A 25,967-nucleotide genomic window follows, 5' to 3' on the forward strand; every position below is an offset into this window, starting at 1 on the left:
TACATGAAGCCCATTCTTGCCAGCATGTCATCTTAGTGGCCGTCTTGTGTCATGTGATTTTCAGGATGTGAGTTAGAACTCAATGGCATCACATTTCTAAAGCTAATTTTACCGGTTCGGCAAGTGACGTGACGAGAAGCCGATTACTTTCAACAAGCAGGAGACTGATGTATCCCATTAAATGTTCTCATCTACATGGCAGCTATAAAAAATAGTTTTTCTCCTTTTCCGTGTTTTAGACGACAGCTAAATTAAAACAACTGTCAATCTTCTGTCACTTTAATTACAAGTGAATTGATTGTCTTTCAAATAATCTAATCTGATAATCTCCAGAGGCTACTGCAGTTGTAAAGATCACATTGACAGACTGCTAGTCCTCAAAGGAGAACCAACAGTTTAATGCAGGTTTTGGGCCTAGGACACGACATTCAAGCTTTGAAAAAGTTAATAAAAAAACACTGTATCAGGACCTCTAAAAATTAATAATTGGAGTCAGGTAAATTGTGATTAGTTATGGTTTGATAGATCCAAATCTACTTAAAAGTTACAAATTTCAATCAGCCATACTGCTTCTATGATGGAAGAAATGATTGTTTGGTGAGGGATCTGGCTAGCATTTAAGGAGTGGTTGGGGTTCTCATGGGAATAGTTGGTTGACCCCTCAGGACGGTATGAGATATTTGCACAGATGGTAAAGATAATCCATATTATAGATGGGGGGGAGCGACACCCAAGAAGGCCCTTTTGCCCCCATTGAGTACTATTTAGAAACAGAGGACATTGTCTCTTCGGCTCAGATTTCTGGGCCCCCCTCACCTGTTGCATCGCTGAACTATCCAGAATCTCTGGCATATCTCCGACGTGGCACGGGGTGGTGCTTTTGCTATTTCGACGCTCGTGACCAAGATTCACACACTGGGATCAGGCGAACATCACGCCCAACGTATAAAGAACAAAACAAAACACATTTCATTTGATCGGACTTTGAACAACGTCAAATAGTTGAGGCTGTTCATAGCCAGGAAACACTTGTCGCAAGCTGTGCCAATCAGTCTCGCTGGAAAGCTTACATTTAAAAAAAAGTAAACTTGTTTTTTTATCATTTCTAAACTGATGTGGCATTATTTGCCCTTTACAAAAACTTTATTACCAAACTGTAAAACCCACAAAAAACAGAAACATCTGTAGTAATAACAGCATACGCAAACACTGGTCACTGGTCAATCTGGCTTCTGTTGTAATCATTTTACGAGTCTATAAGCGACAAAAGATTGCGGCCGAGTATTTTCTAAGGATGGAATGCAAAAAGAATGTCGCAAAATACTTTTCAGTAAAGCATAAAGTGAAAAAAAAAAGATAACTGGAGTTGGAGGTTGATCCTTTGATCTCAACAGGTGCTCAACAACTGGGGAGCATTAATAACATGAACGATATGGTGAATCTGATGAAAGGAGGAGTTTCCACCACCAGACAGCATCCCCACCACTCGACAGCCATGCAGATAAGCAGGAGAATGCAAACTGACTTATAATTCAGGGTGCAGCCAATCCTGTCTAGGAGCAGTTATAACTTTTTAGAATAGTTGGCCGGTGTGGATTGAGTATGGAGTTACTGACCTGGAACAAATATGCAAATTGGGAAGGTCAGAGTAAAGTCAGGAATCCGTACCTGAGCTAGTGACCCAAACTAATCAAGCAATAGGCTCAGTATGACAGACAAGCAATCAGTACAGTGCTTCCTCTGTTCACGCACTTAATTTATTCCACAATTCTGGTCGGGAACCGAATCAAACTGTGATCAGACCGCAATCTCGGCTAGAGGAAGCCACGCCTATGTGGCAGAGCAGGGAAGATGGCTGCGGTTGCGTTAATCACCCAATGCAGAGTTCACAAACGGAAGCAAAACTTCCTGTTCAGAAGCAGAAGCGTCCGTGAACCGAGGTACCACTGTATTTGCAGAAAAAAAGTGTCTCTGCTGCAATGCAATCCCAAGCAGTGTTGTCAACCCGACCCGGTTCTCCTCTGCTAAACGCCCCCTTATGTTACCGAGATGAGAAGAGGAGGCAGTATTTTGCAGTCCAGCAGGGGAGGGTAGACAGGGCTGACAGCACTGCTTGGGTGTTCAATGCAGCAGTGGCACTGAGTTGTCAGTTCATTACAGGAAGTTAGAAGCCCGCTGGACTTTGGGAAGGACTACAAGTCATTTTCCTTACTTAGAACTTTTTTTTGTAAGAGACATGGAGGAAATGTGCATGTGAGATGTACTGAATATTTTTTTTTGCCCACACAATTTAAAAGGAGCTTTAATTGTGCCTTCATTGACAGTGACACAAATGCCTACCAAATGAATGATGCATTTTCTGTAATGGAATTGTATCAGGTGATACATTATTGGTAGAGTAGATGGTTCGACACAAGTTATAGGTTTACTAGCCATCTGACTCTTATGATGCGTCCAGTATTCCAGTGCATGTATTTCCATGTGCTCTGCAGATACCCAAGGAGACCAATGATGTATCGCCTGATTCAATTCCAATACAGAAAATGCATCATCCATTTGGTAGGCATTTGTGTTTTGGTTGGAAAGTAATCACCCCAATTGTCACCCAATCCTTCCTATCGGCAAGACTCTTTCGCTGGCTTTTCAAGGGTTTTTATTTCCCCCTGTCCGTGCTGTATTACCACAGCCGCCTTAAATGTGCTTCATGCCCAGTGGCACAGCTGAGGTCAATGGGAATGGTGACCCATGGGCCTGCGAGTGCTGGCTGTAATGGCCAGTGTAGGTCCGGCTCTATCCCAAGCGCAGCTAATCCTTAACAAATTACAGGTCCTACTATTTCCGACCTTGTAATTAAAGGCCTGGGCCTGGTACCTGCTGCTGCAGCGGTCGGATAACAATCTGTGCTGTGATTAGAGGGCAAAGGCTAGAGTAGAGGACATCATTAGCACAACTTTGAAGGATTATTCCAGAGGTGTACAGTGGCATTACCCTAATGGAGTATAGACATGGCTCTGCTCAAGAAAGCAAATAGCCTCGGGTGCTTCCAACAAACAGATCCCAATTCCGATTATTCCTCTGAAATTACGCGCTTTCCTTTAAAGGGCCAGTAAGCCTGATCATCAAAGCCTCCAAAATGTATTAAAAGTGAGCCTGAAATAAAACTTATGGGCTTAAAAGATAGAGAATATCCTATGCACAGCTATCATGCTGTCCTATCAGAAGAGAGAATATCCTATGCACAGCTATCATGCTGTCCTATCAGAAGACAGGAAAGACTCCATTAGCCTAAAATGGCTGACTATGCAGAACATGTTGCAGCTCCCATGCAAAAGGAAATGTGTACAGAAATCGGCGATTTTATTATACAGATCTGGGACGTAGTAGTCTTCTGTGAAAACTTGCATTTTAGGTTTATTATTATTATAGGAGATATTGAAGTGTAACTTATTTATTTATGCATATAAAGAGGGCATTATTGTGTGTGCACACCCATTATATTTTCCTGCCTTTACATCCCTTATACTTTTTTTGATCCTGCCAGTTTTAATTCAAAACAAGTCATATTCTTTGGAGGATTGACAACACTGCAAAACAAGTGCTGAAATTAGAGCAGTGTTGTCAGCCCTCCACACAGAGTTTCTTTAAGATGATTTGGAGGCTGAGCAGTCACATGACCATAAGAAAAGCTCAGGGAAAAAAGGAATCTGGTTGGCAATTTTTAGAAAACAGCGTAGATAGTGTGTAGTGTTGTGCTATTCATGCTTTTAGCATTTTTAACCTTGCCATCTACTGTAAAGCAGATATTTATCTTAAATTATTTTTTAAAACCTATATACTTAATACCAAAAATTCAGCATCATGACATCCCCATCCCAGGCCGCTTCTTCCTGCAGCGGGTAGTCTTTCATGCTGCAAAGTGTGCTTTTTGCATTACTGTACTGTGAGCCCAAGCCGACACGGTGACACACCCCCAGGGGTTGTGTCCATGGCACCCCGGGCTCACTGGATGTTGGTTAACTGATGCTGGGCCTCATTTAACCTGGAAGAGGATCAGTGGCTGGACAACAGGTGCGGCCAGCGGAGGACAGCGCTGGAGAATTGGTGAGTATTGCAGCAAGAGCTTTTTTAAAAAATGTCTCACATGTTGGGCTATTTATATTTTATTTTTTCCAAACTGAAGTTTCGCCTAATTACTTCCTGAGCCCTTTAAAAAAAAAAAAAAACTACCCAGGAGTCTGTGTTCTGGTGTATGACCACTTGAAGTATTGACATTTATCATCTTCTGAACTCTTAATTGGCTACTGTGTATTTTGCACGGTGTTCATTGAACTGCCTTATTAAATACGCCATCTTGCTTTACTTTGAGGTCGCGTAGAGCTGTGAAATCTCTCAATATTCTACATGGAAACTTTCAAGTTAGTTTTGTAGTCTATATAACTTGTTTATTTTGTTCGTGGTTTCTCTTAAAAATTTATTTTATAGCCCCTGAAGTGGCTGTGTTGGTTTTTATTTTTTTTTCAAGAATTCCTGTTTTTTTCTTTTTTTCCCCGAGCATTCTTCAAGCACGCAAATCCCCTCGTGTATGTAAAAACAGCTGGTTAGCTGTGATTTAACCTATTTATACAGCCAACTTGATATCAGATGCGCGTTTTTGTCATGCATCAGGGGGTTTTAAAAATGTGCTTTTCGCCCCATCGCGGCCGAAGGAGCCAAAAAGCGCCGCGGACGAATCCAGAAACCATATTAAAAGGGGGGGACGTGTAATGGCGATCTATCGCTCAAACGCATCACCTGTTTGGAGCAACGGACACGTACAGGGAGGAAAATATTTGTTATAATTAGCTAACTCTAACTCACGGACTGATCCCCCTCCAACAACTTCTCAGTCCTAATCTAAACCAAATTCGAGCGAAGGAACTTGACAAGTCGGTATTTTGTGTGTCTGAACCTTGTCCTGTATGAGTAGGGGAGAAAAACACACAGCCTCTTATTAAAATCCCAGACTTGTAATTAGCCAAAATCGTTACCCATGGAGCCTGGCACCAGCCCTCCTCCCCAATTAATACATACCAAACAAGGATTTCAGGAAATGGGACGCGCTGCTACCAACAAAAAAAAAAAAGATTTAGCACTTGCCAAATGCAAGAGAGCTCTTCCAGAGACTGTGGCAGACGTGTGTGTTTTTTTTTTTTTATTTGGTAGGTGGAAAGTGTAAAGTCTGTTATTGCTGAAATGTAACACCTGGGCGGAGACTTCAGTGGATGGCTGGGTGTAAGGAGGAACGATCGGACCATTTAAAAATGTCTTTAGTATTAGACAGGAAAAGGAGCAGATCACCAGCACTCAATAATAAAGATAAATATGTCCTTTTTATCGGACAAAAACATCACAGAAATCCAAAAAAAGCCAAATCAAGGCAGAAAGACGTCCGTGGTAAAATATCACTGCGAGCACCACTTTTCTTATTGGCCGGGACTGCTTTGAGGTGTGCGGAGGGCTCCTCCATCTTTAGTTTTAGACAGTCAACTGAGCATTCGTGTTTATACTTTGTGAATTAGGGGAAGAAGGTGTAAATGGAGAACCCTGACACGGGCCTTATTTTGGAGGGTGAAACCAATTGCGACAGGGCGAGGCTTTCCAACCATTGCCATTGTCTCCATCACTCCTACAGCGGTGTCTGTGTGAACTTGTTCCACCACCCTGACCTTTTGTCCTCACCTATGTTGCTGCATAAAGTTCGTGTAGAGCTAATCCTAGTCACATAAGCTTTAAGATATTCAAGTCATTTTAAAAGTAATGTTCAATCTTTTTGAATCTGCAGCTTTCATTAAAATAATCCCTGAGGATCCTGCCATGGAGGTGCCTTTTCGGGCGCTTCCTGTGATAGAGTGAAACTCTCTGTCCATGTCTCCCTGTTGTGCTCTTGCATTTTCACCCGGTCACATGGGCTTCCAATGGAGGCTACAAGTGACTACACAAGGAATAATCCTCTGTGGTCACCATCATAAAAACCTACCCTGATAAAAGTCATGCAGCCATCTCTGGACTGGCTGCAAACAGTCTACAGGAGATCAGCAGCACTGAGATGTAACACAGGATGAAAAAAAGGGGAAAACAGTATTTTGGAAAGAAAATAGACACAACGATAGTTTATGATACACAATGCATGAAGCAAACTAAATGTACAGCTACTTAGTGTTGCTTTGTCTTGGACACAGTGTTTCCTACACCTAGAGGAGCGAGTGTGCTATCTCACTGTCATTGTAGATAGATATCACCAGCACACCAGAATCATTTGAAATCCAAAGTGTTCATTTACTGAAACGTCATGTCACCAGAACAAGCGCTTTCGGGGCCACGCAGGGTCCCCTTCATCAGGCTCAGCAATGACTCACACAATGAAGCCAGCGCTGATTCATTTACACCGTTGTGTTAAACGGTTAGTTGACCCAAGGAGATTTTTTTCAGGCTTTGTGAAGAAGGTGGAGACGCTGGCTGTAACATTCCTACCAGTTATGCTGAGCCCATCAAGGCTGGATCTCTTTTCATTTATATTATTGGATAATACAGCTGAAACAGGAGGAGTGAGACTCCAATGGGAAGGGTGGGTATGAGCGGTATTAAAAAAAAAAAACTCAGAAGAATTTATAAAGCTTACCTTCGCAGTGGGGCTACCCCGGCACTGCAAGGGTTAAGTGCTTGTTTCGTCTAAGGGGCTCAAATAGAGTAGATATAGTCACCTGATCCTGTCCTGCGGTGGACAACGCTCACCTCTTTCCCCCTTTTGCTCTGACTATGGAATGGGCCTCAGTGTCCTCATGTCAAATGCAAGTCAATGGACCTGCATTAGATGCGACGAGGTCCGCAGTCCTTAAGACCGTTGGAGCCCGGGGGAAGAAGTGGCTGCAGAAACTGGTCAAGCAGCCCGGTGGGACTGAGGATCAGGAGAGTATATCTGCTTTATTTAAGCCCTCTAGACCAAATCGAGCACTTAACCCTTGCAGTGCCGGGGTAGCCCCACTGTAAAGGTACGTTTTTTGCACAAGTTTGGAGTTCTTTACAGTATTGAACATTGACGGGAGAATGTTAGAAAATGTGTGTCAGATCGGAAGCTTTACCTGTAATCTCTACATACAACATCTAAGCTCCTTGGCTCTTGTGGCAGAAAGGACAGAAAGACAATTGCAAATGGCGTCCGGCATCCGAGGTCTTGGGGCCGGAAAGGCATTTTGAGAGCTGAACTCGTACTTTAGGAAAATACAACTCAGCAATTCTACGGCAAAGGGTGATCTAATTAGGGAAATTCATCATCTTGTATGTGACATTCTGGGCCCTTTGGCCTCTTTAATGCTCTACTCATTTTGGTAGGTTATTAAAAGTAATTACTTTAAAATGAAACTCCTATAAATAGTGTAATTGCCGAGCGACAAAACAAAATGGCTGCCGTGTGCTGTCTCGTTTTATTTATTTTGATGATAAACTGATAGGAGAGTACAGATCATATTAAAGCTGAACTCCAGGGAAACCGCTAATTACACAAGTGAAATGCATATGAGGGAGATATTTTACCTGTCCTGAGATATACCCAGTTCTGTACAGCCCTGTCTGGTATGGGACCTGACTTTCTTTTTTTTTGCTGCAATTCAGTAACACTTATAGGTTATGTCTCTCCCCCTGCCTTGTGACTGTACAGTGAAAGAAGCAGCACAGTGATGAGGTCATTTCTCCATCTATCATCATTTCCCCTTGTTAGCAGATGAGCACAGCAGCACTGCTTCTTGGCTCCTTGTGCTGCTTCTCCCACTCCCAGTAAGAGCTCTGCTGTACAGAGGCTGCAAGAGGCTGATACCAAGTCAAATTCAGGTACCGGTACTGAAAAAAAAAAATATATACTCAGTGATGTATTAATGATTACAGAGCTGCCCAGAGTCCAGCTTTGAAAGCAAACTTGACCAGCTTTTATTACTGACCTTTTACTGTTACGGCCGGTGCACACCTAGGCGGCACCTCATTCTGGTGACTGGCCACAAGAATAGCAAGAAAGCCAGGCAGATGACATTAAGTGCCGGTGCACACCTAGGCGACACCCAGGTGTGCACCGATCGCGCTGTGGGTGCCATTATTTTCCAATGGCACCCCAGTCGCGCGGGGCGGATTTGCGCAGTTTTTAAAACAGCCGCGCATCGCGTATCGCAGAAAATGGGGTGCCATTGGTAAATAATGGCACCCACAGTGCGATCGGTGCACACCTGGGTGTCGCCTAGGTGTGCATCGGCACTTAATGTCATCTGCCTGGCTTTCTTGCTATTCTTGTGGCCAGTCACTGGGTCATGGAGGGTGCTTGCTGTTCCACTACAACAAAAGGAAATAAACTGGTTATTAGTCACTATTTGCTTAAAGCTTGACTTTAGCCACAACCTTTTTAGTTTTAGGTAGAGTGGGGAGGTTTTAGAAACCGTCAGGTTTTTACTGATGTCTGTGCCTCCTCAGAGAAGATTCACTTTTACATCCTGCCCAAGTATTATCACCAAGTCAGAAGTCCACATTCGTTACCAGAGCAGGAGTTGAGGGTAACATCTTCCAATGGTGACCACTCACAGACGTGACAGGTAGGGAACTTCTATACCTGCCACTTAGGTGGGAACCAAACTCGAAAGACCTGACCGAGATTATAAAGCGATGCGCAAACTGTTGGCGCTATATAAATCCTGTATAATAATAATAACCCTTCCCTGCGGTTTCCAAAGTTTTGTCTGGAGTTACGCTTTAGTGACATACTTCATTATCCCATACGGGCCACCTCGTGTGCGCCAAGGTAAAGTAAACCCAAACCCAATCATTAAAATCTCATATAAGCTTTAACATTTTCAGTCCCCGTTCACACTGGTGCGACTTGAAGAGCTTCAGCCGTCACGTGACAGAAGGAATCCCATTTTTTTTTTTTTTTAAATGTTCAGACCTATGCGTCCGAACCTATGGGTGCTTCTATTGGTGCTGCAGTGCAATTTTAGCTCCATAGAGTTTAATGGGAGTGCATGAAAAACATGCAACAAAACCATGCTAAAAAAAGGACATGAAGATAATAGGAAAAGTGTGAAAGGAGACTAAAACAGCTTCTGGTGATCCTGCCCTAAAATGTCCTTGTTCAGACACTTCCTGTTATAAGTTGACAACTGTCTCCCAATTGTGCACCTATGCCAACACACATTGCACAGGCACGCTTCACCGTTGCCACTATCAGGAAGTCGGTTCTGAACAATGATGTGCAGCTGACGATGAAGTTAGTGCCTGAGGAGATACAGCAGTACAAAGAGAAGGGGGAAAAAACATGAAACATTGTGAAATTTCCCCCTAAAACCGCACTAGTGATCACACTAGGGCGATCCGTGACCGTGCGGCCTTCACCTGATCGCGCTGGAGGTGCCATTATTTTCTAATGGCACCCCAGTCGCGCCAGGCAGATTGCGCGGTTCCCCGCCGTGATCCCGCCCGTGCAATCGCGTACAATCGTGGTTCAAAAAAAAGTGTGGTGCATGTCGCAAATAGAAGTACTTTTTACCTTTTTTCAGCGATTGCCACGCGAATATAACCCCATTGAATTGGCAATATCTGAACCTAGCCTTAGGGGTAAAAGCCTTGATGTTTTATGATGTCCAATGCACATTTACATCTCATTTGTTATTATCCTCTCTGAGAAAAGTATCCATCTTGATAATTAATGTTTGTTTTGAAGTTTCAGTATTATGTTTGTGTAATGGCACACAGAGAGACACACAGAGCGGGGTGATGTTAAACAATCAACGGACACGAACTTTGCTGCAAAGAGGACTATTAATCGCATCCTTTTTTTAAAAATCTATTAAAAGATGAGCTTGTTCAATCAGCCAGTCCATGCAGAGAGGAGCTTTCTGGAAAATGAACAGTAGGGAAGAAAAGGATGGGTCAAGTCAAGCTTAGCCAATCCTGTTCCAGCTTCTTGATGAGACACAATGGCTTAAGTGGCCATGATTATGGACAAGGGGGGTGGTGGAGCCTGACAAAGCCTTTTGTAGGGAGAGAAAGAATGGAAGGCAGTGTTGGTCAATGGGAACCACTGTGGCTGATTGTGTAGGGGAGCATGTAGGGGTAAAAAGACAGAGAACTAAAGGGGGGGATGGCCACAGTAGTGTGGATAAGTAACTGGGGTGAGCGGGGAGGGAGCGCCAGCTATGGACTGCCTGAATGCAACTAGCAACAGTTGAAAAAACAAAACTGTGGGGAACAGGAACCTCCTGCTGCATCGAAGGACAAAACACGGTTCGTCCCCGCAGGATCTGACATGTCAGCCTTTTATGTGTCCTAAAAGCTTTTGCACACAAGGATGGCTGCATTGTGTGACTTTGAACAGTTCATGCTGATTCCTGGAGAATTGCAAATTTCTGCAAAAGCAAAATGACTGACGCATATGGATCTGTTAATTACTGTCTGCCGACAGGATGTAAAATACAGAGCAAAGCTGTTAAGAGACTGATAATAAAGTCTGCCTATCTATCCACAGTCGCTGTTAGACAGTTCTAATGCAAATGCCTAATAAAAGGCCTATTTCAACACTTGATACGATAGCCGGGATTAGCAATCTTCCTCTGAAAATTATGTAGACTGACAATTTTCTAGGCCTTAACAAGAGCAGAGAGGTGGGATATCCCCAGTGCTCCACATACATGTCCAATCATCATGACGTTCTTGGTCCCCAACTTGAGGACCAAGGGCCACAGGCAGTCCTTAAACCCCATCAGTCTGTAGCATGAGATGGAACATTGATTTGTAAAAGGGGTAATAGCAGTGATTCTAGTTGCCTCATGTTACATGTCCCCAATTTCTTCCACAGCACGGCTTCAGGCTCCAGCCAAACCTTAAGCCCTACCGCACTCTTTGACCATCATTGCTTCTACTATATCTGCAGTCTGGCCGTCCTTTCTAGCATTATACAGTGGTACCTCGGTTCACTTAATTCGTTCCACGATTCTGGTCGCGAACTGAATCAAACTGTGATCAAACTGTGATCTCGACTAGAGGAAGCCAAGACCATGTGTCAGAGCAGGGAAGATGGCTGCGGTTGTGTTCGTCACCCAATGTGGAGTTCTCGAACGGAAGCAAAATTTTGCCGAACTTCCTGTTCGCGAACAGAAGCATTCGTGAACCGAGGCACCACTGTATATACTGTAAACTGAACATTATGTGTGGCCATTTGGTGATGTCAGGGGCCCCCTATACCTCGTTGATAACCACTGCCACAACCTCCACTGCTGGCCTGTATAAAAGGCCCAATAGGTATCACGAGTGAAGGGAAAAACTCTGACAACTCAATTTCACCTTCTATTCCCTGCAGTAGAGTTGTCAAAGTATGGCCTGTGTGGTGCCCTGGTGTATGGCCAGCTTAAGTTGTTCTTTCAGATCACAAAGGCCTAGTAAACATTGGAGAAGGGATTGAAGTTTTATGATATGAAATAGAGGAAATGGTAGGGGTGGGGGAACCCTTTCTGAATTAGATTTTATTTCAAGTCTTAAACCTTTAGTAGTTTCCCTTCAAAGTCCCATCCAGTTAGGCGAGTCACCTTTTGCCTTTGTTATTTCTACGTGTCTATGGTCTTTGTTGTTATGGTGGAGGGATGGGCCATTGTGCTTTATGTAGGTTATCAAGTGTCAGGTGTATTGTGATGGAGGAGCCTCCCTCAGTGGATTAGTGAGGTAATACAAACACGCCAGGACATCTAAAAGGTAATTAGTCTGATGGATGAGGAGAAGAGCTGGAGGGTTACAGATAACCACATTTTTGGAAATAAATCATTATGGCTGCTGTTTGGTCAAGGAGGTGTCTTATTTTTCACTCAATTGATGGAGGTGCCCTCCGCACACCTTTCAGCAGTCCCGGCCAACAATCAAATAAATGGTGCTCGAAGTAACTTCACGGATGGCACCGTGCAAAACACAAGATTGAAGAAAATAGGTCACCAGCACTCCATAAGTTAAAATGAATGAGTCCTTTTAATGGACAATGATGTCACAGAAATCCAACATGAGCCGACGTTTCTGTGACATCATTGGATTTCTGTGACATCATTGTCCATTAAAAGGACTCATTCATTTTAACTTATGGAGTGCTGGTGACCTATTTTCTTCAATCTTATTTTTCACTCAATCTAAACACCTATTACCTCTAACTGCAGGCTTATGGGGTGATCCTCGGTCACAAGAAGGCTGCCTGTTACGATATCTAAAGATATTATTTGGATTTATTACATTTATTATTTGTTTGATCAGAACATGGATTATCCTTTATTGATCATACAAGTGTTTGTGCCTACATTTGTAGTGTGAAAATGTGCCCCTGTACATATGTAACCACAAACGTATAGAAAGAAAGTTTTTTGACACCTTAATACACACGGTCAGGATTATTTATATCAAACTGATCTCTTTTATAAGTTTGTCTTTAAAAAAAACATTTTAAGCACCATTTTGATTACAATTCAATCAACATAGATGGATCCCTTACCGAGTTGCATCAGAACGAAAACAGATGCCACATATGTGACGTTTGTATCCCTTCCGATCCCCCTCCATCTTGTGATGGATGAAAATGGTTCCTGTAATCCCTATGGATAGGCAGATGTAGGCGGACGTTCATGTGTTGATATCTGTTTACGTCCATCCCTTTCCACTTGGGTCTGCAAAATCGGACCTGGAATCAAACTTATTGCATTCAGTCAGACAAAACTGAATGAACCGATCCCATAGGAAGCCGTCCATTTGTGATTTGTCTAAGCACAGGTCAAAAACAGACTGACAGGATAAAGATACAGAACGCCCCTGTGAAAGGGGGCTCAACTCATTAGGATCTGTGATATAACCAAGTACTAGCTGTTTTTTCTATTTCTAGTAGGTATGGAAACCCTAACAGTGATGATCTCTTATTTCCTGCCTTTCGGTTTCTTAACTATACCACTGAAAGTATTTTGTCATATCTGTTTTATAAGTGCAAAAAATACCTGTTGATCCCACCAGAAATCTTGTGAGCTGACAACTTCCCGTGCTCGCTGCTTTTGCCACACTCTTTATCAGTTATGTTGTTGTCAGCATTTTCTGTGAACTTCAGAACACATTCCCCTATGTTATGGAAATGAGGAAGGAAGAGGGTATCCAGCAGTCCTAATACTTTCTGCCCTAGGGTGACAATGCTGCTACACCGTACAGTATGGTAAGTGAGTGTTGTCACCCAAGGACAAGTGTGTTATTGGCAAGAACACCAGCTAACATAAAAAGGAAAACAAAATCCTGGAAAAAAACAAATTCAGCCACCACACCAAAGGGACGTGCAAGCTGCAATATATTACATATTGGTTCTTGGTTTTAGGATCACTTTTAGGCTAGGTTCACACATAGGCGATTGAGCTGCTGAGCTGTTTTCACGTGGTTGTGGTGTTTGCGTGACTGTTCATTGAAAACTGCACAGTTTTCAATGCATAGAGATGTCTATGGGACCCAAACCGCATGACAACCGGCCGAAAATAGCTCCCGCACCTCTTTGCGCGACAGGCGATTTCGTCCGCGCGACAAACCGCGAAGGAGTGAACAGCCTCCATTGACTTCAATGTGAATCTGTGTTTTGCGCGATAAATCGCCTAGGCGTGAACCTACCCTTAGAATGTAAGCTAGTATGCTGATAATAATAAGTAATGAGCTATGACCCTTGGCACCCAATCAAGGCTTATTATTATTCTGCAATGAATGGGTAGAGTAAGGAAGCTGACTGGTTGCAAGGGGTTACTCACCCTGTATTAAAATAAAAGCTTCTAGTGTTCATACATCAGCAGTAAGCATGTGGAACGGCTGCCAGGTGCAACATGTACTTTATCATGCCAGCACGTTGGCGCTGCCTATGAAATATGAGACAGCAGAATTGTTTACAATCCATCACAGATGATAGATGCCGCTCTGCCATCTTCCTCTCAGCTGGTATTTTCGCCTAATTTTAAATGCCAGGCAGCATGGGTTAATGCGTGTGTTAGCAAACAATTTGGGAAACGAGGCCCGGCAATCTGCAGAGAGTTTACAGTAATTTGAGGCAATTTAGCAATCTGCTCTACGCCGAGCTGACGGCCGTTATCCAAGGGAAGACGAGCAAAAAGGATGTAATTGGATGAAGAAATGGCTTCATTTGTGGCGTTTTCAAGGAGACGAAGTGCCGTTTGGCCTGCGTTAGCTGCTATTGTTCCCTTTTTATTACGGCACTAAGAGGCTCCTCGTTATTTAATCGCTCTGTTAAATGCCCGGATGATACATAAACTAGATTTAAGTCTGGCGATAGTGTACTTCTGGACTTGCGTTAAGTTTATTGCCATGTATGATTGCCTTCTTCAATCTGTGTGTTAAACCTGAGTTTTTTTTTTTTTGTTTTGTTTTTTACCAAGAGAGAACAAAGGAAAAGCAGCTAAATGTGTACTTTTGCAGTCAAATTTAAGAAAACCCCTTCTATACGTGTTCCCATTCACACAGCATATCGAAAAATAATTTAAAAAAATATTTCTATATGGTGTGTTCTGTTGTTCACATAGTAGAACTGAGCAGGGCTGATACATATACTTTAAAGTTTATCTAAATCCAAAACTTTTTTGGGGGGAAAGTAAAGTAGGGTTTAAAAAAAATTAGTCTGTTAGGTGAAAATCTCCCTTCACTTCCCATCCTGTAGACTCAACAGGAAGTGAGAGGATACCTCTCCAGTGTCATTTGACATGGGAACAAGTGTCTCCATAGAAGCCATAGTTTTTGGCCACATTGGGTAACAGATGCATGTCAGCAAACACACCCAGCTGATTGATATCATGGGCAAGTTCAAAGATCAAAAGGCAGATGTCCAAATTACCTGGCTGCTCCTCCATAGGTAAAAGTATATACACTAGGCCGAATCACAAGTGTATAGGACAGTCTGCTAAAAGACAAGGAAAGAGTTGTCGGATCATACCTCTTCATTCAACTGTGGCCAGGTCATAGTTTGGCAAATCACACTTGAGTGGCCCGTGGCTCTACTGAGGGTCAGGAACTCAATATCCCAGCAGCCCATGGCCGCCATTCCTGGCTGCATTGTGCTGCGGCGCACTATACCGAAAATAGCATCCATTTAAAATAAAGATTGCGAGTGTATTTCTGTCACAATTTTCTCACAGGGATAATAACATAAGTGACGGCCAACACCTGCACAATTCTGTGAAGACATTTCAGGATTAAGGTGTAAATTGTACAAGAACACTTCTCCACCCCAGACAATTTGTACCTGTCACAGACAACCAACTAACCCCCCACCCCACACAAGAGACAACCTTGTCATGGGAACAAGTATGGAAAATGCACCAAATTATCTGCTGTTCTGTTAATCTCAAATCCTCATGGATGGCAGTCATCCATATAATAGATATGGCCATCTTTATTAAATATAATATGGGATTATGCTTTTTAATTGTGGCCTGCATTTTCATATCCTTTGCATCTGGCTTCGGGGAGGGTCAAGGCAGCCATTTTTTTTTTGTTCAACCAAAGGACAGGCTATGAATTCCCTAGGGGCTACTCATGTCTCAGTAATGTCTTTTGTTTTTATGCTGCACGGGATAGAATTGTTCTTTCATTTTACAGTCCACAATTGTTTAAGATAAAATGGAGAATAATTAACACCTCTATCAACCTTTTATTGCTGTCTGTGTGGGGATATGTCCACTCACTTCCTGTCTACATGTCAGAACAGGAAGTGAGAACACAACAATTAAAACCTTTCAGAGGTTCTAAACCTTTAACAAGAGCATCATAAAAATTTTTGCTAGAGGGCTTCAAGTCTCAAAAGAGATGCTTTCAGTACGGATTCCATTTTGTACCACATGTTTCTGCTCTGTTTGCATTAATCGGGAATCTTAGCCAGAATCCTAAGGCCTCTTTCACACAGCAGCTTATATGGAAAGCTCAGCAGGTCCTGACCTCCGCCAAACACCCTCCAAACAGGGGTTTAGATACCATAAACTAAGCAAAAAGGCTCAGTACACACAAGTCTTCCTTTCTCTGTGCCATAGAATGTTCAGGCTGCTTCCAACCCAACAGAATAGCTGTGAATCCAGCCTGAGCCATGTGAGCCTGGCCTAATAGTACAGCTGCGTCCCAATGGCTGTCCCATCCCAATGACCTCCATACCACGCCAGTCCTTTCTCTGAACCTCACATAACTCTTTACTTATTTAATGAAGAGAGGAAAAAGAACCACACTTCCACCCCGCCATACAGCAGTTAATTAGCTAAATGGGTCAATCCATCTTGAAGCTGTGCAAATAAGTCAGGCAGACATTAGCTCAAAGCTTCTAACTAGGTGTCATTTGTCAAAAAGATGGGTCTTGCCTGCAGCTTTAACCACTTAAATGCTAAAATCTTACTGCACAGCTGCAGGTCGCCTACTAAAAATGTGAAGTTCTGCTTTCAGTACAAATTATCAATTTTTTCCCCCGTAAAAACCGCATACTTTAATTTAGGACAACAAAAACTCTGTATTTACATATGCAAATGATCAGCTAACACAACCAACAGACTATTTTCTCTGTTACTTAGGGTTCTTCTGACTGATTATTCAATCCACTAAAATGTCTTCAATGCATTCAAAGGACAATTGGGCCTTGACCTCATGTATATGAGGTGTAAATGGATCACATTATGGATGAATGTCTACCTTCTGTTTGTGTAGGTTCATTTCAAACTTAGGCTGCCCTACTTATAATCATTGTGGTAATTTTTCAGAGGTTTGATGGTAAAATTAATTACCTTTTCGTTTCTCTCTGACAGGGACTTGATGCCACGGACTCTCGATGGCCAGATTACCATGGAGAAAACGCCCAGTTATTTTGTGACCAAGGAGGCCCCGGCTCGTATTTCGGCCATGTCGAAGGACGCCAAGCTTATTGTGGTGGTGAGGGACCCTGTGACTCGAGTCATATCGGATTACACCCAGACGTTGTCCAAGAGGCCCGACATCCCTACTTTCGAGAGCCTGACGTTTAAAAATAGGACTACGGGTCTTATCGATATTTCATGGAGTGCCATCCAGATTGGCATCTATGCCAAGCACTTGGAGAACTGGCTCCAGTATTTTCCTATGAGCCAGATCCTGTTTGTGAGCGGGGAGAGACTGATCACCGATCCCGCAGGAGAACTGGGGCGCGTTCAGGATTTTCTGGGGCTCAAAAGGATCATTACAGACAAACATTTTTATTTCAATAAGACTAAAGGTTTTCCTTGTTTGAAGAAGGCAGAAGGGAGCAGCAAACCCCACTGTTTGGGTAAAACCAAGGGCAGAACTCATCCCAACATTGCCCCTGAAGTGGTCCAGAGACTACGGGAATTCTACAGGCCATTCAATATGAAGTTCTACCAAATGACTGGGCACAACTTTGGCTGGGACTGAAGGTTCATCAGAGGTCCTAGCTTTGTGCGAAGTTAAACACATGTTTATATGTGTGCCTGTATAAAATGTACAGAGATCTATTTTATTATAATTTATTTGTAATTCCTAAGCAATTAATTCACTAAGCTGCCTAACCACGTGGTTTCTTGTTTGCCCATAGTGTTAACATTCCATCATGCATAACCCTTGCATCTATGGAGATCGGTATTAAAGGGTTATCCATCCCCATTTTACATATCTGTTAATGGTGCTCTTGCTGCGGTCATGTTTTGAGGGGGGAAAAAAAATTAAAAGCACAATAATATATCTTGGTATTTTATGTTTACGGGTATTGAAATCTCTCTCACACGCTTGTTGGTTTTATAGCCTTCAGCTCAAAGTCCTATGTTCAATCTCTTTCAAGCGTGTATGGAGAAAAGATCAGATGTTTGGTGGTGGAAGATAACTTGAAATCTTTTATACTATGGTGCCACAATCCAAGATAATCACATGACGAATAGTAAAAATTACTTTTTTTTCCAGAAGGCTAGTGTATACGGCTACAAAACAAAATGGAGGTTGTCTGGTTTTTTAAGCTGACTTGTGGTGGGCCAGTCTTATTTATGCTGCCTTGAAATAGGGAGAATAACATGGGTCAACTTATACCAGGTAGGATGAAGAACTTTGGTAACACTAGCAATTGCAGCCAGTATTTGGGAATACACTTTAACGCACCACAAAGTCTTTTTGCAAGAATTTTATTTTTTTTGCACGGTCAATCATTTGTGGTCCATTTGGTGGCAATCAATAATGACCCAAGTCTTCCAGCTTTACAAAACTTCTATGCATCAGAAAAGAAACTTGTTTTTCTTTACATTTTCTATACTATTTGATCAACTTCCTCACCCTGTGATCGGTATGGCAGATTGCATTAGGGGGGGAAAAAAATGACAATACATCTTTCCTAATTACAATCAATTGCGTAACAGCCAATTGCACTATTGCTGTCACTGGATGAAAATTCTCATAAAATGGCAATTCGTAGTTTACGTAGTTTCTAACTTTTCCCTAATTGCAATTCCAGCCAATTTTTGAAAATTTTGTTGGATAGAGTGGAGGAATGGTTAAAACCTCTGCCAGGTTTTATTAATTTCTAGGTACCCATTGGGGATATTTCTTGTCCCAGAAACTACCATCTCTGAGACAAGAACTGGACAAAATCTCTCCTGTAAGAGCTGTTCTTGCACACAACCCCATTTTACTGGTTATATGTGCTTTTATTGCTGTGCCATGTCCACTCACTTCCTGTTTTGGTGAAAAAGGCCAAGAACGAGGTAGGAATTAAGGAAACACAGACATTTCTAGACTAAACAAACTTATTCATACATACATTCGCCACAAAGTGATATCGATTTCCGAATATTTCTGTTTGTTAAACTATATTTGATAATATCCGACATTTACAGAATCTTAGAGTTAGGCCTATTATACTCATCTTTCCAATACCCTAAGAATATTTACAGCATCACAGCAAAATTGACGTTCAAGGCATTTTATCATTTTCGTATTACATTTTTAGCATTATAGGATGAGCTAAAAGTAAGCCATGACATCTCCTCGCTCTCCACTTGATGGCCATTTTGTTGGGTGTTAAGCCCGAGATTGTAAGAGTTACTGCACATCCTTTTCGCAAGCTGCTTTCCCCACTGAAATCTAGCACACGTCCTATCCTGGGGCTGGTCAGCTGTCCCGTGTACTAAGTGTAAAGGGTACAACGTGTTTTGTTTCAACGGCTGTAAGTTGTAATTTTTACACTGCTGCTAAAAAAATAAAAGAAGTGGCTATGCAGATATCTAGAAGTATTTAAATTAACAAAATGAAAAATGTTATTTTGCCCTTTAGAATGCAGCCACGACACCAATCCAATACCGAGACCTACTTAGCAGGACTCCCTAATCTATCGTATGCCTTGGTTGCCATGGAGACCGGGCCTAGTTGCTGGTTTTGTGCTGAAAGCACTGCCAGATCTGCATCCTACAAAGAGGGTTCCGTGGTTAGATTTCGCACATTTGACATAGTGGTTGAGTTTTATTCAGCCATATGCATTTTATTTGTTTTGTTGTTTTTGTTTTTTTTCCCTTTTGTAACCTGTTACTTTAGAAATAGCAAATTTATATAAATATATAAGTAAATATATATATATATGGAAAAAGAATATGAAACACGTTGCAAAATAGAAAAAAAATGTACATTGTAAAATCAAGTATTTTGTGGTATGTACCATACAAAATTAATTTTACACAGGAAAAATGTTTATAAAAGAAGATTGTGTTCTGAAAATTCATACTATGTCTTTGTATGAGCAAATAAAACTATATTTTGCCAAGATAAAAAGGGCGTTAAGACTATTTTGTCGCAATAACTGTTTTGAAAGTTTTTACCCTATAAACCTGAACTTCAAATGGTCAATGCATGGCAAACTGATGTTTTAACTGTAGGAAAACAATGCTGACTTCATATTTCCCTTGAGATATCAAGTGGTAAGACGCCATGGAATCTCGGTCATCTTACTACACAATCCACAATGCAAAATAAAAATGCATCCAAAAGATTAATTGCCATAGCAGGTGGGAGGAGCTGGGAATTCAAATGCAAAAATAAACTACAGTTTTACCTCGGTTCACGAACTTAATTCGTTCCGCCATTCTGGTCGTGAACCGAATCAAACTGATCAGACCGCGATCTCGACTAGAGGAAGCCACGACCATGTGTCAGAGCGGGGAAGATGGCTGCGGTCGTGTTCGTCATCCGATGCGAAGTTCGCGGACGGAAGCAAAATTTTGCCGAACTTCCTGTTCGCAAACTGAATTGTTCGCAAACAGTTTCTGTTCGCGAACAGAAGTGAACCGAGGTACCACTGCATATGATCAAAAATGTCTGGACACCATTGCATTCCGAAAACTATGACCATTAAAATGGAGTCATCATCCCACTTTTGTGGCTTAAACAGCCTTCACTCTTCTACGAAGGCTTCCCTTAAGATTTTGGAAGGGGTCTGTAGGAATTAGAACATTTGTGGGGTCAGGTACTGAAATTGGACAAGAAGGCCTAGCTCGCAATCTGCATTTCAACTCATCTTAAAAGTGTTTTAACGAAGCTTGAGGTCAGGTCAGGTCAGGGCAGGCCATGCGAGTGGCTCCACGCCAAACTGGTCAAACCATATCTTGACACAAGCCCTAAATCTAGAGGTCTTCTGGCTGGTTATGTAACATGATGGATCCTCCTCCTTCTTGAGCAGGATCAGCAGTGGCCATTCTGTGCAGCAATAGTGTAAACCCAGCTGATCCCAGCAAGAGAGGAGCTGATCCCACCGCTCCACTCTGATTGTTTCAAGCAAGCGCCCACCCAGCCACAGGTGAGTGTATTACATTTATACAAACCTTGTTCCACCAAATTTTATTGCGCTAGGTAGTGCCGCTTCCGTTTCCAATTTTGTTTCTCCCAGGCTGGGGTCATGACTACCCATAGGGGTGTGTCCATGACTCACAGGCTGTCATGGTAAAATTACTCTGAATTTAAAAAGAAAGAGCGATTCCTAGTGGAGGCGTTGACTTTCTGTGGCAAACAGTGCTGTATTGAAGGTGAGTATTGCAATGAAAGCTTTTTTTAAAATGTATGGTCAATTTTTTTTAAGCAAGTATTGATTGCTGTCTGTGTCCTTATCGAATAGAAAACTCAAACATTTTGAAATGTCAGAGCAAGAGGTGAGGGAAAAATCCTGCAATAGGAACACATGTTCCTGCAAAAATTCTCTAAGATGGGAATTCCGTTCACTTGGGAGAGATTTCCTCTCATTTCCTGTTGGATCACCAGAACAGGGAGTAAAAGCAACACAGTCAGCAACAAAAAAAAAATTGATAGGCTTTTAACACTTCTCCATCTAAAACTAAAAAAAAAAAGGTTTGGCTATACATCAACTTTATCTAGGTCTGGGCAATGTATATTTTTAAAAACTTGAATTGGGCTTAAAATGTCCCAAATTAAAGCAAAACACCTGTCTGCTCTGGGTCTGCAGTACACGAGTGAACCTTATCAGAAGTAGGGTCATTTCTTTATCTGTATTCTCTGTAAATAAGGTCCCATGCAAACCAGCTTCTTCCTGAAAAGATAGTTAAAGGAGAACTATGAGGTGAGTGCTTTTCACTCACCTCCTAGTTCTAGCCGACCTGTGACAATGAGACGGTCACAGGTCGGCTCAGTAGATCTGGAAGTGAGAAAACACATACCGGCGTTCGCTCACCTCTCGATCCTGTCACAGCTCTCTGCCATGACAGGGGAGGGGCTTGATTCCCCCCTCCCCGCTCTGATCCGCCAGCGCTGACTGGCGGAACGGACGCGGGAGGGGGGGTACAGCTGGCTCTGCCTTTAGATAGGCAGAGCCAGCTGTCAGACACGCAGCTGGGCGGATCCCGGCACAATTGTCGGGATCCGCTTCAGCTGCGGCGTCTCAGTATACCGCGAGCAGCTGCTCGCGGTATACTGCAGCGTCTCAGTATACTGAGCCCAGGGTGACGGGAGGATGCTAGTTTGTGTCCCCAAGGAGAACTATGGGGAAAAGACTTAACCCCATAGTTCTCCTTTAAGGATGTAGTCATATAATGTATGCTAAATGCACTAATATGCTTTCTAGCTGAGGAACTAGTCCCGAAGGTGCCCGCATGATTTAATCATTACTATATACAGCAAGTATGCATGTGACCTAGTTACAGCACTGCAAACTCCATCTTATGTTTTAATAACACCTGTTAGGGAAGCTGTAGATTATACTACTACAGCGTTTTAGGTTTTTCAGAAGCAAATCAGCAATGGCAGCCTACTTACAGTATTTCTTTCAATACAGCTTCAACTGGCTCATTCCAACAACTAAACCAAGGCTTAAATTTTCAGGTTTTGGGTTCTAACCCTGCAATGTAATGTCTTGGATGCCGCACACAAAAATGGCCACCTTGCTCTACTGTAAGCCTGAAATTGTAAGATTAAAGACAAAATGGCCACCTATACAACAGCTTCAGTGATGCCAAGGGTATCTTGTGAATTCACTAGGCTTCATTTTTTATATCTTATGACCACTAGTCCAAGACACACAAATGGTTACCATGCAGATTACCACCAGTGTCACTGAATAGAAAGAACATTAGGAGTCAGCATCCTGTGTAATACTGTCTCAGCCCACAAAATGGTGGGTGGCTTTCCCCCCCCTTACCTGATACAATATCAACAAGCTGATCATCTGGATGACAAACAGAGACTAAGCCAGCCCTATAGATCTCCCATTGCGCGGTGGAGGAGAGAGGTATTGAAATGGAGAACCTGGACTGCTATGAGACTGATCTTCCTGGTATTGGCGCTGCACAAGGGGATGGGAAAAACGTTGGGAGAGTTCTCCTCACTTCCTTTCTGGTAACACGTTGTCAACAGGACAGAAAGTGAGAATACATTTCTGTAATAGTGCCCTGCATAGCATTAAAAAACCCAATGGGGGCTTTAATCCTTCCTCATGCTATCCAAAGAAATTTTTTTATTTCTTGGAGACATTTTGCTGGTGTGCAAACATATTGGAATATTTGTTTTGCATTATCTTACCATCAAGGTGTGTGGTTTCTCAATTTAATTACACAGAATGTTTTACATTTAGATCCAAATCTTTTGCACTGCTGATAGTAAACTGATTTGTGGTAGAGGATAAATCAAGCCCCCTTTCATGCTTAAGCGTGAGCATTTTCAGGAGATTTGAAGCCGTTTTTTTTTTTCCACATTTTTCTGGTATTTTCGGGCTTGAGTACTATTCATCTTAGCCAAGGGACAGCTAAGAGGAGGAGACCAAGTACTTTTTCTAGCTGCAAGCGATACAAACGCTCTGGTGGGAATGGGCACCATTAAAAAATAATTGGTTTCTTCATGTCAAGTTAAATCAAATTATCGTGACCGGATCCTGAATATAAGGTACCACACCCCTAATATATCGAATCAACATGGAAAAGAAAGAGTGGGGCTTTTAAGAAGGTACCAAGTGACAAAACCAAGCAATTACAACATGATAAAACAAGGATTCTTTATTATACAAAGGTTAAAAATGTTTAAAAACATAAATGATATGTGCACATTTCAGAAAGGAAAAAACAAACTAATCTTCACATGAACTATTCCAGAATTATAATATGAGGCTAGGTGACCATAACATACAAAATTGATGTACCATATTCTTGTACTTACACCGCACATAGATGCCTCTATCAGGAATAGTAATTCTCTCTCTCTCAACGCGTTTCACGCTCCAAGCGCTTCCTAAGGAGATAAAGGAGATAGTTCCCAGAGAGTAGTAATCCATGCGCGCCCCGCCAAGCCTGCAGAGCAAGAGCCCAAGATCGAGGTGTGCCCCAGGACATAAAGGACCCCCCACCAGAAAGGTGGTGGTGAAAAGGTGACAAGCGGACAGCCATCTAAAACTGAGAGGTCTCGAAAGAAGCCCTCAAAAAAGAAGCTATGTAGAGCATAGTGCGTAATCACCTCCGAGCCGTCAGTGTCCACGTGGCCGCAAAACAACGGCCGCTTCTCATGGCATCTATATGCTGTATGAGTACAAGTTTTTCAACAGCTTTAACCTTTTATCTAAAAGAACAGAGCAAAAGGAGCGCCCCCATAGTTTAAAACAGATTTAATAAAGGTAAAATACAGCTGGAAATGTACTAACAAACGAGGTTCTGAGGAAAGAGGTTTATCCTCTGAAAACGCATCAACCGGAGGAAGATCAGTGTCTAGATGGCCCTTGGCTTAAACACTTACTCTTCCGATTTCTGCACTGGTTTCTAAATATAGACCACAGGTTTTATTGGTAGTTTTGATTGGTAGTTTTGATAGCTAATGATGGTGTCAAAAAATACCCAAATAAACATATAAATATAACTGAATGAAAGAGATCTAGGTACCCTACGAATGTAGGTAGAGATAACCCTGAGCAGTTTTCATAAAAACGACCATCAAAATGTATTATATAAGTGCCTATAGACAGCATAATAAAGTTAAATTGTATTATAGGATTAGTGTGTGTGGATCATAGTGGGCACCAGTTCAATGTTTCCCAGACTGTGATAAATATTTTCTGTGTTGCTCATGCAGTGAAGTGATCATGTCTGAGGAGCAGTTACACAAAATGTAACGGGCAGGCTGTATCTTGTCCAGACCGTCTCGCATCCTCTGTATCACACTTGGAAAAACAAGGTTCATCTTCCGAAACCATTCTTTCATTCTAAATAAGTGTTTTCTGATGGGAATTCCTGGCAAAGACTTGCTGTTGACCTACTTTTTTTTTAAATAAACACCTGAGTCTGCCAAAACAAAGGCTGTACCAACTGCAAGGCCTGAATCAAAGCCGTACATCACAGATCTGACAGCCGCAGTCACAAATTAGTGTGGAAATGTTTCCCGTCCTGACAGCACTAGAAAAAAAAAAAGTTCACTACGGCAAAGAAACAAATTGAAGAAAGTTTCCTTCAGAAAGATGTTTCATGTTTAGGTTTCAGCTTCTTAAAGTGAACCGGAGCTTTGCTACTTTACTATTACAGTATAGTCAAATCTTAAAAAAAAAAAGTGATGTCTTTGAGCAAGTGTTTTTTCTCCCAGGCAAAACTTACAAACGTATCTATTGATCCTATCACACTGGTGCAGGAGTTTCTAACTTACTGAGATGGTATGACAACACTATCCAATATCTAATATCAGGGGTGGGTTGTCACCTTCATACTGGCTGCACTCACAAGGACTACAGTGTGATGTGCTAAGGCATTTTTTGCACTTAAAAGGTCCATGTCTGTAGATATACTTAAATTGTCTTCCCCTTTCTCTTTATACTTACCTTCCTTTCACTCCTCCGCTGTTCCATTTGGCTGCTGTAATACTCAATTTGTCTGGTACTTCAGAGAGCATGCTACCAGGGCCGGATTTACTCTCTCTGCTGCCCCAAGGCCATGTTCCTCAACGTGCCCCTCTACCAGCCAAACCCCTCCCTGGAGAATGGCAGACCTGCAGGCTGCATACAAGGTGGCACCGCCAAGATCACTTGTACAAAACAAGCGGCGGCTTCTCCGCTGTACATTTAACTCTGCTTGCCCAAAGCAGGGCTAAATGTAGAAAACAGCTACCCGCCCGTCGCCTGGAACTGCATGTCCCGGGCTTCGGGAGATAGGAATTTCACACTCCTGCTACCCCTCTACTTCCTGCTGCCCCAAGTCTGGGCCTTGGTTGGCCTTGTGGGAAATCCGGCCTTGCATGCGACTTTCTCTCGTTCTTTCCTTCCACAAGACTGACCATTGACATTGGAGGGTGCGGAGAGGTTCCTCAGCCCTGTGTAAGCTCGAAGTAGACCAACATGGAGCAACATTGAGGGACTCAATTTTTTTATTTAATCTATCAATTGGTGAAAGGGTGAGGAAAACTACCAATTTTGCCCCTCAGAAACAACC

At 42.4% G+C, this 25,967-nt stretch overlaps 1 protein-coding gene across 1 annotated transcript in view; it reads left to right on the forward strand.

Annotated features, from left to right (window-relative positions):
• Window positions 1-17,746, forward strand: part of LOC108784751 (heparan sulfate glucosamine 3-O-sulfotransferase 3B1-like) — a 30,286-nt gene extending 12,540 nt beyond the window's left edge. The window contains exon 2 of the mRNA XM_018553638.1: window positions 16,851-17,746. Coding sequence (XP_018409140.1) covers window positions 16,851-17,469 — 619 coding nt within the window. The 3' untranslated portion in view covers window positions 17,470-17,746. The remainder of the gene's footprint in view (window positions 1-16,850) is intronic.
• The last annotated feature ends 8,221 nt before the right edge of the window (window positions 17,747-25,967 follow it).

The sequence above is a fragment of the Nanorana parkeri genome, unplaced genomic scaffold (assembly GCF_000935625.1).
Source record: "Nanorana parkeri isolate BGI_ZX_2015 unplaced genomic scaffold, ASM93562v1 scaffold126, whole genome shotgun sequence".
NCBI classification, from domain to species: Eukaryota; Metazoa; Chordata; class Amphibia; order Anura; family Dicroglossidae; genus Nanorana; species Nanorana parkeri.